This window comes from Maylandia zebra, linkage group LG1 (assembly GCF_041146795.1).
Source record: "Maylandia zebra isolate NMK-2024a linkage group LG1, Mzebra_GT3a, whole genome shotgun sequence".
NCBI classification, from domain to species: Eukaryota; Metazoa; Chordata; class Actinopteri; order Cichliformes; family Cichlidae; genus Maylandia; species Maylandia zebra.
Window position 1 is genome coordinate 15103019 of NC_135167.1, and position 17633 is coordinate 15120651.

Sequence of the window (17633 nt, forward strand, 5' to 3'; positions counted from 1 at the left end):
GCTGGTGGCGCAATGATGTGGAGGATATTTTCTTGGTCCTAACTGAGCATCATTTAAACTCCACAGACAACCTTTATGACTACAGCGTACCTGTCTTCTGATGGCTGTTTCAGCAGGATAACGTATGTCACAAAGCTCAAATCATTTCAGTTCTCTAATTTCTTTAACATGACCACAAGTTCACTGTACTCAAATAGCTTCCCCAGTCACCAGATCTCAGTCCGACAGAGAACCTTTGGCATGTGGTGAAACAGAAGAGTCACATCATGGACGTGCTGCCAACAAATCTGCAGCAACTGTGTTATGCTATCATATCAATATGCCCAAATCTCTGAGGAATGTTTCTAGTGATTTAATGAATCTATGCCACAAACAATTAAGGCAGTTCTGAAAGCAAAACAAAGTCCAACCCAATAACTACAAGGTTTCTGTCTATGAACAAATGATTAAAAATGAATGTTGTCCATGCAAAAGAAGTGTTGCATACTTGCAGTCCACTGCAGAGATGGTGAGGAGCCTGTGCTATTTTTATAACCCAGCATGTTCCCTCACCCTCTATTTTGGGCGCACGTTCTGAAAGCAGCAAGCCTTCAGCTTTCTTAAATACAGCTTCTTCAGCTGTAGCTCATTTCTGTAACTCCAGATTACCTCAGAAAAACATTTGAACAGCACCAGTGGTACCATGATTTCTTTTATGTCTGCACAGAAACCCAACATAAGCCATTTTAGTGATTGTTTTTTTTTAACATTCACAGAGACTGGAGTGCATCACACCAGTAATTTCATACTGTACTGGACTTTCCTTTAATGTCAAACTGGAGAAACCTTTTAACATTTCTTAAATAAGGAACGAGGGCTTGAGCATTCAAACTCTTATGGTATTCTTATCTGAATCCAGTTGAAGTATGCACATTTAATTTCTTTATCACAACAGACAAAAAGATTATATTGTATAACAGTTTTGGTGACATACAGACTGCCTACATACATTTCATTTGGCATTTGTACATTATGCTTTCATACTTGGCTGCACCAACAGGCTGATTAAGCAACCTTTGTTTCGCTGCCTACATTTTACGCTCTAGAGTCAGATGTGGGATAACATCTTTATAATAGATATGTTTCTTCTCTTCGTCAGTGAACGCTGTCAGCATCTCATCCATCTCCTCCTGAGTGAACGGCTCACCTGATATGATATGGAGAAAAATCAAGTCACAAACGTGCTGATCTACCTGAGAAAAAACAGATGTTTGTTCCAATCTATACACAAACACCAAGCAATCTGAACACAAAATTATTTTACAATTGTGTACATCAAAACTGGTATAAATAATTCAACTTAACAAATTCAAACAATCCGTGCATATCAAGTGATCTGTACACACGCAATTAACATTGTGTAAGTAAAACTAAATGGAATGCCAATTATTTTTAAGCAAACATAGGAAGCCATGGACCAATCTATTGTATTTACTGTGAAGTACACACAAATTGTTGCCTACATTGATTCAGTTTTATTCATATAGCACCAAATTACAACAGCAGTCACCTAAAGGTGCTATATATTGTAATGCAGAGGCCCCAGAATGATATGCAGAAAACCCCAATTATCAAATAACCCCCTTTAAGCAAGGACTTGTTGACGGTGGGAAGGAAAAACTCCCTTTTAACAGGAAGAAAGCTCTGGCAGAACCTGACTCAAGGAGGGGACGACCAGTGGGAGGTTAAAAGAGAAAGACAGGATTAAAGAGAGGGGTGGAAGAGAGGCACGATCTGATATCCTCGTGTTGGTGTTGTTCCCAGATCAACATAGTAAATGTTGTTCCAGGATCAACATTGCAAGTGACCAATCAGAATGTTGTGACATCATACTTTTGTGACTTCCAGAAAAACCGCCATAAAACAAAAAACTGTACTTAAGCTGCGTGAAACCGCCTCTGTCCGCCGATCAACGGACCCTGACCCTGACCCTTTAATAAACACTAAGCAGCATTGATATTGTCCTTGCAACATTGGAATTTCATAAATGCACAAATGGCTTGGTGCGCCAAAGAATAACGTCACAAGAATGTGATTGGTCACTTGCAATGTTGATCCTGGAACAACATTTACTATGCTGTTCCAGGAACAACACCAACACGACGATATCAGATCATCCGGAAGAGAGACAGAGTTTAATAATAACTAATGAGTCAATAGAGAGTGGTTGTATGCACATAGTGAGTGAAGCATTGCAGCGTAATTAAGGGGCACCTGGTCCAGCCCTAACTATAAGCTTTAGCAAAAAGGAAAGTTTTAAGCCTAATCTTAAAAGTAGAGAGGGTGTCTGTCTTCCAAATCCAAACTGGGAGCTGGTTCCACAGAAGATGTTCCTGAAGTCTGAAGGCTCTGCCTCTCATTCTACTATTAACATTATCACTTCAATAATTATCACATTTGTAAAGCTGATTTTTCGCTTGCAGATCACATCATTTCTCAGTAAGAAATCTCTATTGCTGTTGTCACTGTGTCATTGTAATCTACTTCTAATTGCACACAAAAACAAAACCCTCAGTTTTACCTTCCTTTGTCATGTAATTTGTCAGCTCCTCAGGCTCAAGGTATCCCCTCTTTTCTTTGTCTAGAACCTGCAAACAGAGTGTAAGTGCCTTTGTGTTTTAGCAAATATCACATGCCTATACTGCCAGACTAGCGTCCCTATGCAAAAAGTGGACAATATGAGGAACAAGGAAACAGCAGGAAATTTCACCTCAAAGGCCTGAAGCAGAAGCTCATCAGAGATGGGAGGGAACCTAACAGACAATAACACAGCAGTAATGAAATGATGACAAGCCAAATACTGCAAACAGTGAGTTTAATGTCCAAATCATTACATCAGTGATGTAGCACTGGCTGTTCTTTGCTTCTTTGTTTAAGAGTTTAAGGCTAACACTGGTCTGAATCTAAACTTCAGCAGCTTCAGGCACAGAAAAGCTCACGTGTAAAAGCAAGAGATATAAATTATTTAAACAAGGCTGACATGTAGTATTTCCTGAGTGGTGAACAAACCCGACCTGAAACACCACTGATCAAAAATAGAGTACTGAGGTTTACACAATGTTTACCAGACTGATCACAAAACTCTTAGTAATGAAATGCATTCATGTGTGCCTTCAGTATAAGAGAAAAATACATTGTATAATAGATAATTTGATTTAACTTAACTCCTATTTGCATCTCAGCCTTCTTCTCATACACAGAAATCAGAAATTTCTTTATACAATGATATAACTGAACTGTCTTACTTGTCCTCCAGTAGTACTTTAGTCATGGCTGGGAGGAATCTGTCCCAGTGGATATATCCTGAGCGCTCATCTTCCACCTGGTTGCACAGGAATAGGCTGTTGGGGTTTGCTTTGAATTTTCTAACAAAAACAATGCTTCTAATGTTACCCAGGATTTTATAACAGTCACATAATGGCACAGGAGATTCTGTAACATTACTGAAATGCACAATGTCAGAACCCTGTTTGCACACCCCATTACTGATCTTCCAAAATAGAACCAGACTACGGGAGGATGCTGTGCTGACCTCAGATGTGAACTTCTGTAGGTCTGCCTGAGTGGGAAAGAAACCTAGTGAATAGAAGATGGTGCCAATCTCCCTAGAAAACAATGACAAGAAGTGCATTAAAAGTATTTAAAAGGACAGTTTCAGTTAGTTTCACTAATTCCTGTGTGCTATGAACCATCTCACCGCAATGTCCTACGGCCCACTCAGCCAGTGGAAAGCCTTGAGACAAACCACAAACTTTATTTCTCACAGCCAGTGTCCAAATAACCCACTTCAACCAAACAATTTACCAGTGGAAACAGCTGCGTAATCTCAACTGCACAGCATTTTGTATGTCTTGAGACTGAGTCCCACATTTTCATTGCCTCTAATATTCAGAAGTCCACACTCCAGGATGGACACCTATGCTATATCTAACAGGGAAACTCACAAGTTATGTAGATCTCAGCAAATGTGATGGACATAAAACAAAGAAAAGGAAGTGTGGCTACAATAAAGACTGGAATCCTGGCTCCAGGAGTAGTCAGCTCTCAGAGATTGGGCCACTTGACTTTCAAGTTCATGTTATTTATGTAGAAATGAAGTTAGAAACGCAAATACTTGTTTTTGTCAAACTAAATGCCAAATCTCTAACCTAAATAATTCGTTTTTCCCTGGACAGACCAACAATTTTAGATTAGCAAAATGTCCTAAACTGTCCAAGTCCACGTTTAGTTTGTCAGACTGTATAAAAGATATACAGACTGTTTATATACAGACATCGACTTGGATCTGGTTACTTTAGCAGGGAGGACACATTGTGTGCAGTTTCCACTCTATTTAAAACCTCCAGTGAGAAATTCAAAAACTTACAGACAGGAAACCTACTGAGAGCAGATTTAAATAAACAGCTGTGTTTCGACCTTTCTGCATCTGCGTAAGTTAGTAAAAAAAAATACCTAGGAATTAAAGTTGCTGTGACCTCTAATAATGCTAATTAAAAATATTCTACTCTACCATTTAGTTTAATTTTACATAGAAATCACACACTTGGCTTAGAAAACACGCTGCACTGTCGCTGAAAAGAAAGGACATGCACATTTGTTTGCCAGATGTTTTCATCTGTGTGGCTGATTAGAGCTCCTCAGGTTGCACAAGGCTCTGGTGAGATTTTAAGGATATTTCTTACAGCAATTTATTGAAACATGTACATTCATAAGTGGAAATAAAGACACTGTGTAATTCTCTCTTGAAAGTCAGTGTTTAGTATGACCATTTTCATTCTTCAGCCTGAGTTCTCTGTGGCAAGCATTCTTGTAATTTTGTAATTCTGTAGTCTTCAGGAATAGTTCTCCAGGCAGACAGTGTTTCATTTTGTGTTTTTCTATCCAGGTATGCTGTTACTGCATCGGCTGTGTTTGGGGTTAGACTCGTTGATGAAAAATGGGACCTCTTACCAATCAGATGTTATTCCATGTTGAATCAAAATCTGTCAGTACTTTTCTTTATTCATAATTTCAGGAATTTTGCCACTGACTGAAATACAGCTGTACTTGCTTATGATTGCCACCGATGTTTGGCCCAGTTCTTTCAAAAACATCAAAAATATCTATGGCACTTCTGTTTTCAAAATAAAACTAAGATCCCTGTTTTTTTTGCTGATTCAACTAAAGAAATGGGAAAAACATTATGTGTTTTTGCAACAGTCTGCTAATAAAAGGTGACCAGTAAATTTTAAAACAGGTTCTTTGCTGAATTGTTTTGAGTTTGCTGAGTTCTTTGGTGTTGACACAACACTGGTCTTGTCCCTTGAGGGAGTTGTCTTGTTTATGCTAAAGGCAAGTGTTACGTGGGGTGGCAAAAAAAGTGCAACACTGGAATAAAAATGAAAGAGCTATTGCTAAAAATTAACAAACAACAACAAAATGCAAAGAATTGAGGGGTGGCTCAAGATTTTCTCACAAAACTGCATCTTGTGCACTTGTTAAAACGTTTAAGGTCCTTTGGATTTTCATAGTAATCAGCTTCATAGTACCTATTAAGTATCTTTACAGTAATAAAGTAAATGGCTTGTCTTGTTTTACCCACTTGATATCCACTGTGTTGTCAGACTTTGTGTCAAACGCTTGAAAAGCGCCTTTGAGCTTCTTGAGGACCTTGGTATTAAGCACGGTGGCCTCTGGCAGACAAAATTAAGAAAACATAGAGAAGCATTAGCTTAGCTGGCTTAGTTCTGGAGAAAATAATGACAATACTTTCATCAAAGATCAGCCACTATGACGGGTCACCACAGCGTTTCAGCTAGACTGAAACTTTCACTGTGGTCTCAATATTTTCAATTTGTAAACAAACTGAAAATGAAAGTTACTATTACCAACCTGCACTTTTGCTGTTCTCCGCCATGTTTGTCCGGTCGCCTTTCTGTTGCCCAGCAACCGTATGGCAGGGCACCTATTCAACGCCTCTGACGTTTGCCATCTTTTTGTCGCCAGAAACCCTTCATTGTCGAATTACACAGAGCTACTAATAACACAATATTAATTAGTTAATTTATTTTTTTCCGTCATGCTGAAGAAGTCGTTAAAAAAAAGCCTTCCAACAACGTGACCCCGTCAGAAGTTCCTGATATAATGAAGCCACGTAAATGTATTTTCATACTATAACGGTTTTTTTCCCAAGGATTTTGTTACTATTCTACGAATTAATCTATAAGTATCACATTTAAACATAAGACAGACTGAAAACAAACAAAGAGAGCAGAGAAATACTTGTTTCTTATTTATTTTCTTCCGCCGTATAAATGCATAAAATGGTTTTTAAAAAATTAACAAAAAAAAACCACTTATTTTTTTTAAAATTAACAAATAGTACACTCTTTCACACTAAAAACATTTCAAGTATGTAGATAATGATAGCATTTTACATTACTTTTCATTTTATTTCAATGGGGCCACCATAAAGATTATTTTCTTTCATACTCCTTGTCTAGTGAATTCAATATGTACTCATTTTTCTTGCTGATATAATATTAAGGAGAGCGAATTTTCATTTCAGCTGAACTAACTGTGAATCTGAAACATTAAAAAAAACCAAGCTAAAAGTGCAGCAAGTCCACCATCCACATGTACGTGAATCCACAGTGCCTACTGACATCTGGGGAGGAGGAAACATCCATAAACTGGTGGTATAAAGCAAACAAATGCATAAAATAATCATGGCAGAAAATGGTAAATAAATGGTAAATAAATTCAATTAAAGTAATAACACATTTTCCAACTTAGAAAAAATGCATTAAAAGGTCTCTTTTAATCATGGCTTCAGTTTTATTGTTGCAACTAATATTACATTCTGCCTTTAACCCCTTAAAAGCTCTGGGAATCATTGAGCATCCCAATACAGTGGCAGGAATATTTTGACCAGAAAGACCTTTTGACCACCCATCTACATGTTTAACAGTCCAGTGAATTGTGCATTAGCAGAAACTCAGAACTCAGATCCAGAAGGGGACCATTTTTGGGGATGCTGATTAAGAAGCTCTCCCATACAGTACATAAGAGACTGAGGCCTAGATGACAGTGGTGTTTTCTCCAGTGTGTTTATGTGTGTGTGTTTTATATCTCTGGTTGGCCCTGATGTACAGGAATATTGTGGTCCTGCCCCAGATCTTCTATTGTGACTTCTGGGATTTGATGTCTCTCATATTCATCCATTTGCTTTATGGGTTCAACTTCCTTTCCTTGTACGTCCTCTTGAAGCTGAATCTCTTCATGAATCTGTTCCTTTCTCTGCTCCACTGCTCCGGCACTGTCCACGTTAGCAATAGCGTTTGATAGCTGTTCCTCCACTACTGCTTCCTGCTCCTGCTGAGGTGCATTGTTGTTGCTTGGGTCCTTTAAGGTAGAAAGTTATGATGAGGTGTTGTTTTTGCAGCCAAATATAATGAAAGTGTGAATAAAACGACATAAAGCTTTAACAGTATTAACAGTATTTCCAATACATTTGCAGTACCTGTGTGTGGGTGATTGAAGGGGAGAGCAGTTCAGATAGAGCCAGCAGACCATCCTGGTTTAGATCCTGAGTCTGTAGTAAGAAATCTACCATAGAAACCACCTGAAAGCAACATGCAAACATACACAAATATCGCCGACTGAATGAAAAAGGCCAACACCTTGTCAGTTCAAATACACACATACATAGAGTCGCTCCTGCTAACCTGCTCACTGGCCTCTGCTCCAGGTATATGATGGGAGTTAAAATCTGAGAGGAGCTTCATCATCTCCAAGCCATCTAAGAACCCACTGCGATCATAATCATAAAGGCCAAACAGGAAGAATACCTCTGGAACATAGCACAGCACAATTCACAATTATACGATCAAATAAAAAGACTTTATTAGATTCTGACTATGGTGATCCTAGTCAGAACCCATCAGTGTAATATCTACTGGTAAGAGGCACTGTTTACCTTGCTCCCAGGTGGTGATTTCTGGTCCTCCTTGTCCTCTATTCTTCAGGCTTGATTGAATGTAACTCTGTCTCAAACTGTAGTACACACAACACAAAGCACAGTTTATAAAAAATGTTACAAAGCAGATTGGTAGTGCAACTGCCATGTGCTACAGACTCTTTCCACCCTTGTGCCATCTGGTAGAGGGTATAACACTCAAGCACCCTGTGCCAGACTCTTCAAGCTCCTAAACCCCACGCTCCCGTCTCCAAAAACTTGGACTTCACTATTTCAGTTCAGATGCACACAGACTTCTGCTCACAGAGCCTGTTTTAGCTCTTTAAATCATTTATAAGATGTTTAAAAGAAGTTAAAGATCCCCTTCAATCATGTTCAGTGATGTACAAAACATCTTGTGTCTCATGTTGTGAGAAGAGGTTAGAAGAGAAATCAATACTTCTATTAACTGCTTTAGATGGCAGCTGATCGCAGGTGACACAAGGTGAGATGCAGGGTACACCCTGGATATAAACAGACAGATAACCATAAACTTGCACAGTTAAAGGACTGACAGAGCATGAAGTCATTAAAAGGTGGGGAGCACCAAAAAAAAGAATAAGAAAAAGGAAATTAAGGAAATTAAACAATGAGTTTCCTGACATCACTGTACACACTTTTATTAAACTTCAATTCAGCTCCGGTTCTTTTTTATTGTTAATGACTGATGAAAAATTCTGCAATGTGATTTTTTTTCAATCAATAAGATTAAACTAATTAACCTAAAATTCATGTTGCTGGACTGTGGAAGGAATTTGGGGCCAAACATATGATTTTCTTGCTGTGAAACAACAGATGTAGCCACTGCGCTACCGTGTTGCTCGGCAATGTTATTATTGACACATATATATATTTTTTAAATATATTCACCTTGCTGGAAAGAATATGAAAAATTCATCCATAGAAGTCCAGTAGCACTGTTTTGTTAAATCAAGGCTTTGAGTCTTTATATTACACTGGTTTAAGCTTCTATTACTTTTAAAATGGTTGTGAAGTGAGAAACGTTCATTGGCACATGCCTTAAACTCATATTTTAGGTACATGTGCTGTGTACTTGTATATGTAATCTTAAGTAAAGCAGATGGCAGATGTGTACTTGTAAATGTTTTCCTATATTTGTAAATAGACTCTTGATAAATAGTGAACGTGTATTAAACTGGTTACACACGCTTAATATAATAATAGAAACTTCTTTACATTCTTAACACATAACACGTCGTAGCAGTGGTTCTACCTTTCATAATCTTACATGAACTAGATGGTAACAATGACAAAATTCAGGCCAAAGGTGTTTTCTTTAGAGCACAACTGAGGTGCCTTCAACACAGCTGCTTCAATCAAAATCTGTCACAGATCATCATCAGCTATGAGTCATGAGCTTTACATGAGACTTAAAAGGGTATTAAGGCAAGATCTGGTGGTAAGAACTGAGACTACTCTCGGGGCATCATTTGTTTTAACATCTTAAACTTCATGCACTCCATCACATACCATAAATGAAGCAATGTTGCAACAGTGAGAGGTTCTAAATGCTTGAATAATCCTTTTACAAATGTTGATTCAGCACAAAGGCCTGCTTTGAGCCAACATGTATTATTTATTAAGGGTGGTGTAAATTCCAACTGCTATTCCATACAGCTAACAAGCATTTATCTGGTCTTTCATGCAATACCCTTAAGATGAAAGTATGATAGCGTGTACACATTATCTTAATCTTACCAACAAATGGAAAGAAGCTGCATCTGTCGTGTGGTTATATTTCTTCTTTTGTTCTCTGAACAATTTATTACAGGCAAGTTCAAACTATTCCAGTACAGTAGCAGCTATGTGTGGTGAGATAATATTTGCAGTATGGTGAGGAGAGCCCCATAAAGGAAATTAATGCAGCATAAATGAGCTCTTAGGTACATGTAATCTTATCATTTTATAGTACAGGCCACATCATTAGCGCGACGGAGGAGCCAAAGTCCACAGCCAAGTCAGAAAGCTGCTGTTGAGTGAAATGATTTCAGATGTTCAATAACAGCAGACTGTACATGTGCCACTCACCTGCGTTCCTCCTCTCCAGAGCCAAAGGGATTGGGTAGTGCTGCAGAAGGGGGATGGGCAGCTACTGATTCCTCCCTGTGGAATAAATAAGCAAACAAATCATTCAAAGAGCTTCTTCCTGCATCACTGCTTTTGTTTTTGGTTTAATTTCTTTATTTTGTTCTGCTAAACAGCAACAGAGTGTATCTGCTAGCCTCATATATAACATTTATATCCAATGGGAATAAGGAATAATCAATTATAGAATAAAATCAAATCAAGCAGCATATTTATGAAAGCCTGAGAATATTTATGCCTTTATATGAATTAAAAAGAAGAGAAAGTGAAACTTGATGAGAGAAGGGGCGTTACCTCTGTGTTCCTGGAAGACCTGGTGCAGCCAGGCACAGGTGTACCAGCAGGGTCAGAGACAGAACACGCGGAACCAGCTGGTCCAGGTGACACTCCAAGAGCACACCTAAAATTAAACAGCTATGTTACTACCTTTGTGCAAGCTCTTCCCAAACCATTTCATCACTGATTTTAATTCATATAAATAAGAATGGTTGAGTTTTTACAGTGCACAGAATTACTAATTCTGATTGTGTTAATGAAACTAGAGGAAACTTTTATGGGCATTGCAGTGGTCACACAATGCAGCAATTGCTGCCTTACAGAAAAAAAAAAACACAAACAAACCTCACAAAAACCAGTCCCTTCAGTAATATTGCAGAGCTGCAGTCATACAGCTTTCACTCGTCACATAGATGAGAAACTTCCTGGTCCATTATGGAAAAATCATTTGAAATCTTTCTATCTATTTATAGCTCATTGCAGCCCTTTCATGCTGTCTCCATGAATCATTTCTCTGTGACTCGCCAGACCTTTTAGACCAGCAAACATTAGATTTTTGAACTAAAATTCGTTGCTGTGAGCTGAATGGCCTGTTTAAGAGATCCCAGAGATGCGCAGACTAATAACCGGCAGCTTCCTCCTCCTGTGGAGCAGCAGCGATGCTAGTCTGGCACAGCACGCAGGACTACACCATCAACTCATTGTTACTGCCTGATCACACAGCCTCCTTTAAAGGCACGTTGACATCACAGTCTTATATTAAATAAAACACATTTATAAAGAAAGCTGTGAAAGAATAGTATCGTTAACTAAGAAGCGCATCGTAACCGCTGCAGCTGATGAAAACAGCTCAAATCTCTCCTCACAGTGACAACGAGCCTACCTGTCTGCATAGTTGATGTATGAGCAGCAAAAGGCATTAATTCCGACACCTTACGGGTTCATATCTGGAGATCACCTCTATCCCGCACCGCCCTGCTCGCGCCTCCGTGTGGTCTGCACTGCGCAAAGGCGACTGCGTGCGCGCCCCCAGGCTGCCACGGAGTACAGTAGTGTGTTTTGGTCAATGACAGGGTCCACGTGGAAGAACTCAGCCGCTGTCGTGTCAGTGAGTTTGCGCAAGCTTTGTCGATCTCTTTGTGCTTCTCCGTCCGGTTTTTCCGCCACGCCTTGTCCACGTCCTCAGCGATCCCAGTCGTCGGGGTGGAGCAATCACTCACGGCGTTTATAGTCAGGGTTATTTCATGTTTCGTGTCAATGAGCCGCATTACCTCATAAAGGGCTGGCCAGACCCCAGTAAAGAGTATGTTTGTGTGGGGCGTTAAGTTAAAGCTGAAAGACGGTCTGAAGTCTGATAGTGTGGCTTTCATCGTATGAAGGGCAAATACTTTATTTTACATTGCTGCATTTGTTTTCCCAACAAACATAAAAAGGAAGTAATATATTTTATACTCCTATGCGACAGGCTTATATACCGTCTTTTGCAATAACTGCCAATTGTTGTTTCAGCATCCATAGATAAACTTGATCCAGTCAACATGTGGTTAAATGTCTTAGTGTTTGGGTATTGGCAATTGTTTTATTTCCAGGCTTAGTGCAGCTTTATCCAACAACAAAACACACACCTCCAAATACTGTGTAAAATTAGGAAACCAGCTTTATTGCATATTTCTGTTTAAAACCTTACACACATCAAGCAAGACACAGTATAAGCCACACTATTCACTGCACTCCTGGTATTTGACCACAAGATGTCACTGCAACATTTTATTTTAATTGATTCTTATGATCCTGATGTGATGCTTATGATATATAATATTAATAGGCTATTAAACATCATGATGAAGGAGAGGTATTAAGATATTAATAAAAAAAAAGATGTATTAACGTAGTGTAAAAAATAAAAACATTATATATTTTTTAACCCCTGCTTTTATTCAGACATGTTCAGAGTTGATATTATGGGAGGATGCTGAAGATGAAAACAGGAAAGTGGAGGTTTATGGATGTGGTGACAACGTGCAGGTGGTCAGGTGGTTGGTGCTGTGAAGATGGAAACAGATCATCTCTTCATCCTTAAGAGGAGCAGCTGTTCAGAACCCCACCCCCACCCCAAAGCGCGCGCGCACACACACACACACAGGTCAAGGTAAGTTAAGCAATCTGTATTAGCTGTGGGGTGTTATTGAATACATATGCCATCCATCCATCCATCCATTCGCTTCCGCTTATCCTTTTCAGGGTCGCGGGGGGCGCTGGAGCCTATCCCAGCTGTCATGGGGCGAGAGGCGGGGTACACCCTGGACAGGTCGCCAGTCTGTCGCAGGGCCAACACACAGGGACAGACAACCATTCGTACTCACATTCACTCGCACATTCAAACCTAGTGGCAATTTGGATTATCCAATTAACCTATCCCCACAAGTTGCATGTCTTTGGACAGTGGGAGGAAGCCGGAGTACCCGGAGGGAACCCACGCAAACACAGGGAGAACATGCAAACTCCACACAGAAAGACCCCGGCCTGATGATGGAATTGAACTCAGGACCTTCTTGCTGTGCAGCAACAGTGCTAACCACCGTGCTCCCCAAAACATATGCCTTCAATGTTAAAATGGAATTTCCAGATGTTTTGAATGATGTATTTTGCATTTAACCATCAGTTATTGTTCATCTCTGGCTCTCTCTCACAGTGTGTGTATTGCCCTGTCTTCCTTCTGAGTTTTCCTGAGTTTTTCCTTCCTATTGTCACCAAGTGCTTGCTCATAAGGGGTTGCCCGATTGTTAGGATTTTCAATCATTGTAGGTTCTTTACTTTACTATGTAAAAATGACTGTTGTTGTGATTTGGTGCTATGTACATAAATTTAAATGAAATTTGTTATTGTGTTTATTGACCTTTAAAACAACTACTTTATTACAAAATAGAGCAATATGGATTACTAACCAGTTAAGATCACACTGTTTAGTGTGATCTCAGGTGCACAATGAACCCACGCACCTCCTGTTCAAAGCATCTATTTCTGAAGTTAATACTCAATCAGGAGAAACTTGGCATAAAATTAGGACATCCTGGCAAAGAGCGACATCTAAAATAGTTTTCTTTCTAGACAGTACGTCATCTGAGGGGCTGCATCAAGGCCCAGTGTACGATCTACGGATTATTATTGAATTATTAAAAGCAACTCTAGTACCATCCAAGAATAATGTATGGAACTGGAAATGGGGAAATAGGTGTTCTTTGGAAAAAACAATATTAGTGGAAATCTGTTCTATTTCAGGCAGGATATAATTGATATAATTTGTTGAAAATACAGTGGAAACACTTTGAAGGTTTGATGAGCTGCACAACTACAATACCCACTTTTAACCTGTAATTAATCCCAGTGGGTTAAGATGCTAAAATTAGATTCATATATTATATTCATTTATCGCCCTAATATTTTGTGTGTCAATCATCCTTTGAGATGTTACACTTAAACGTCTCAACAGCTGGTTAGCCACACACGTCTGCTTGTTTCCATAATCCATTCGCTTCCGCTTATCCTTTTCAGGGTCGCGGGGGGCGCTGGAGCCTATCCCAGCTGTCATAGGGCGAGAGGCGGGGTACACCCTGGACAGGTCGCCAGTCTGTCGCAGGGCCAACACACAGGGACAGACAACCATTCGCACTCACATTCATTCACACATTCACACCTAGTGGCAATTTGGATTTTCCAATTAACCTATCCCCACAAGCTGCATGTCTTTGGACGGTGGGAGGAAGCCGGAGTACCCGTCTGCTTGTTTGCTCAGATGTAATTGGGTTGTGGTCTTACTCAACTGAAGGACGGGATGATTACACATGGAAATGCCCTCATACAAACAAACATTCCCACACCACCGGGATGTTCATTGATCTTTAAGGAGAAATCCATCTTTCTGAGGCTTTGACTATGTGGTTGAAGGACAGTATCAACCCCCTTTAGCTATTTATGCACATGTATGGAGCCTACAATGTGGCTTTGGGTCAAAACATCTGCAATATTGGCCATCTTATTTAGACGAATGCATTTGAGGGCCAATGCAAACTCTATATAGATGTGATTAATTACTAAGATAATTATGTAAGTGGTCATGTTTGCAAAGCTGCATGTTTTGACCACATAATAGGAAAACATTATCTTCTGTACATCTGTGTAAGGCCTCTGTAAGAAATGCTTCATAGCTTGAAGTATTTATATCGTATTTAAAAATACAAATTTCAGTCTCCATCACAACACACACACACACACACACACACACACACACACACACACACACACACACACACACACACACACACACACACACACACACAGAGTCCTAAATATAAAAGCAGCTAAAGTTTGTTCAAGTGGATTTTAGACACGAGAAACTCGCAAGCTTCCAGACTCGGAGAGAAAAAACAAATCTTCAAACAGAAACAAAACACACTCAATCATATGCAGTTACACACATATTAACAAAGGTCAAAAGGGTAAGTATTTGGTATTCCAGTGAAAGGGTGAGTGGAAAAGACCAGCCATAACATTACATAACCAGACTTAAAGCAGTCATAGTCATGTAAGCACATAAATAAGCTCCAACATCTCGTGACCCACTGAGTGGCTTAGCACCGTAGTAGCTCGTTATTTCACAGCTGGTTGGTACACAAACATCCCTCTGACACTCACTTACAGGAAGAGAGATTAGTGTATAATTGTTACCATGAGCTGCTGAACAGTATCTGTGTGCATGCGTGTAATTGTAATGCAATTCAGTGAGAAAGCACGTTTTATATATGTGGCAGACAGGCTGTGTTGTTGCTCTTACACCACAGAGATGGTGTTGGTGATCTTATTGTTAACACGAGTCTCCCATTCTCACTCTGTGCATTCTTTGGCTGAATAGAAAATGCATGAGTAAAAGAGTAACAAGCCCTACTGCCCAGTGCTGCTGTGTATCTGTGTCGTGACTTAGGGAAGCTGTTTGCTGTTCACAGCAGTGGCACTTACTTACTAACAAAGCAATATTTCTATATCTGTGTGATCTATTTCTATCTCTGCTCATCTTTTTAAATTGTGTTTCAAGTTTTTTTTTGCAATATCAGCTGCCATTTTTCCCCTTCATATATATATTTACATATTTCACACTTCACAGAGAGGTTTTGGTGTAATTTATTGGAGGTAATAACTTTGAGTATACAGGATACAGAGTCTTTGGTGCCAAAGAAAAACGATTACAGGTCACCAGAGAACTTCAATCTATACACCTAAAAACCACAAACCAGGTGAGAAATTTGGGTGTAGTGATGGATGCAGACCTAAACTTAGAAAAACACATTAAGATAATAACAAAATCAGCTTACTATCACCTCAAGAATATTTCAAGGATAAAAGATCTGATGTCTCAACAGGACCTGGAAAAACTAGTCCATGCATTCATCTTTAGTAGGCTTGATTACTGTAACAGCATCTTTACAGGTCTACCTAAAAAATCAGTCAGACAACTACAGCTCATTCAGAACTCTGCTGCTCGAGTCCTCACTAAGACCAAAAACGTGGACCACATCAGTCCAGCTCTGAGGTCCTTACACTGGCTGCCTGTCCATCAGAGGACAGACTTGATGCTGGCCTATAAAGCTCTGAATGGTTTAGGACCAAAATACATCAATGACCTCCTGACCCAGTATGAACCTTCCAGATCCCTCAGGTCATCTGGATCCGGTCTTTTATCAGTTCCCAGAGTCAGAACCAGACACGGAGAAGCTCCATTCAGCTTTTATGCTCCTTATATCTGGAACAAACTCCCAGAAAGCCTCAGATCAGCTGAAACACTCAGTTTATTTAAATCCAGGTTGAAGACTCACTTATTCTCAGCTGCATTTAAACAAAGCACCAAGTCCGCACTTAAGCTTAAATTTCAAAACTTACATTTTAACTACTGATTTTATCTACAGTTCTGATTTTATCTGTTTTGATTTTTGATTTTATATACTGTTTTGTTTGTTTGTTTGTTTGTTAGTTAGTTAGTTTGCTTGTTTTAATCAATTTTAAATCGTGCTTTTTATTCGTTTTTGTTTCTAATGTCTCTGTAAAGCACTTTGAATCACCCTGTTGTTTATACAAGTTTATACAAATAAACTTGCCTTGCCTGCTAAACCTGTGAGCTAAACCAGCACCTGATCAACAATTCCCTGATGAAGGTTAATACTGAATTCAGTCTCTCTTAAAATGAGTTTCTGTGACTGAGAGTGTCCTTATTTCGCTTCAGTCATATGCTCACTGTACTTTGTTTCTTCTTCTAGTTTTCATTCTGAGTTGACTTTTAAACCCATTAGATGACATTAAGATGAATAAACGTCTTTTGTGACAATTTGCCCCTAAAGCAGCGTCTAAGACTGAAACCACCCCAGTAACTGAACCCCCCTCTTCATTCCCCCCCCCCCCCCCCCCCCCCCCCCCTCTTATTTTGACTGAAAACACAAGGTAAACTTAAGAGGCCACAGATTATTTTTAAGACGCTCCATAATGAAAGAATCTGAATTTGGTTGTGTACACTCACATAATTTGAGATGCTGCTTTTTTCCCTCAGAGAAAAAACTGACATGTCGCAGTAATAAAAGCTCAGGTGCAACTGGCGCAATTACTGATGATCAAATTACCTTATTTTCTTTTCACAGTTGTGGTATTGTTGATGCTGACTCACTGTACCACTTCAATGTCACTTCACTTAACACCTGTGCTGTTTTTACTGTGCTGTGAGTCTGTTACGTAATGCCACCAGTCGTTATGCTTTAAGAAGAATTATCTGCAGCGAGTCTCACAGGAAAGTCAGCCCAGCGAAGTGCTCCCACACGCTGCCGGCAGAGTAAATAAAACACCTGTGTGGGTCCAAATGTAAATATAAGTGTACACGTTCTCTGTTCTCTTTCCTCCAAACAAATCTGTGGCTGTGTATGACCTCGTGTGTTATCACATGAAGGTGAGTACTGCGGCTCTTTTAACCACACGGTTCTATTTTTAACACAAAATGTTTCTCTTGTGTGTACTTTGATCGCCATCCCTGTAAAAGCAGATGGCAATGCTGCATTTTCTCTCGCTCTCCTCACCCGTCCTGCCCCCATATCCTCTCATAGCTTCTCTTTCTGCATTCTCTAGTTTTCAGCTGTAACACTCAGTTAACCAACTCTTGTTTCATTTAAAGCTAGATTTATTT

The 17633-nt window shown here is 39.5% G+C and overlaps 2 protein-coding genes across 2 annotated transcripts; both read right to left on the minus strand.

The window, feature by feature from the left end:
- Positions 1-780: 780 nt before the first annotated feature.
- Positions 781-6172, minus strand: drc8 (dynein regulatory complex subunit 8). Its single transcript, XM_004539494.2, has 7 exons — positions 5911-6172; positions 5621-5711; positions 3572-3644; positions 3285-3361; positions 2750-2792; positions 2561-2627; positions 781-1186 (listed from the first exon to the last, which is right to left on the minus strand). The coding sequence occupies exons 1-7, from the start codon at positions 5933-5935 to the stop codon at positions 1068-1070; spliced, it is 495 nt and encodes a 164-aa protein (XP_004539551.1). The 5' UTR covers positions 5936-6172; the 3' UTR covers positions 781-1067.
- A 125-nt stretch (positions 6173-6297) lies between these two features.
- On the minus strand, positions 6298-11538 carry cgref1 (cell growth regulator with EF-hand domain 1). Its single transcript, XM_004539493.3, has 7 exons — positions 11301-11538; positions 10436-10541; positions 10085-10159; positions 7997-8073; positions 7746-7870; positions 7541-7642; positions 6298-7422 (listed from the first exon to the last, which is right to left on the minus strand). Exons 1-7 carry the CDS (start codon positions 11335-11337, stop codon positions 7144-7146), a joined length of 801 nt encoding a protein of 266 aa, XP_004539550.1. The 5' UTR covers positions 11338-11538; the 3' UTR covers positions 6298-7143.
- Positions 11539-17633: the final 6095 nt, after the last annotated feature.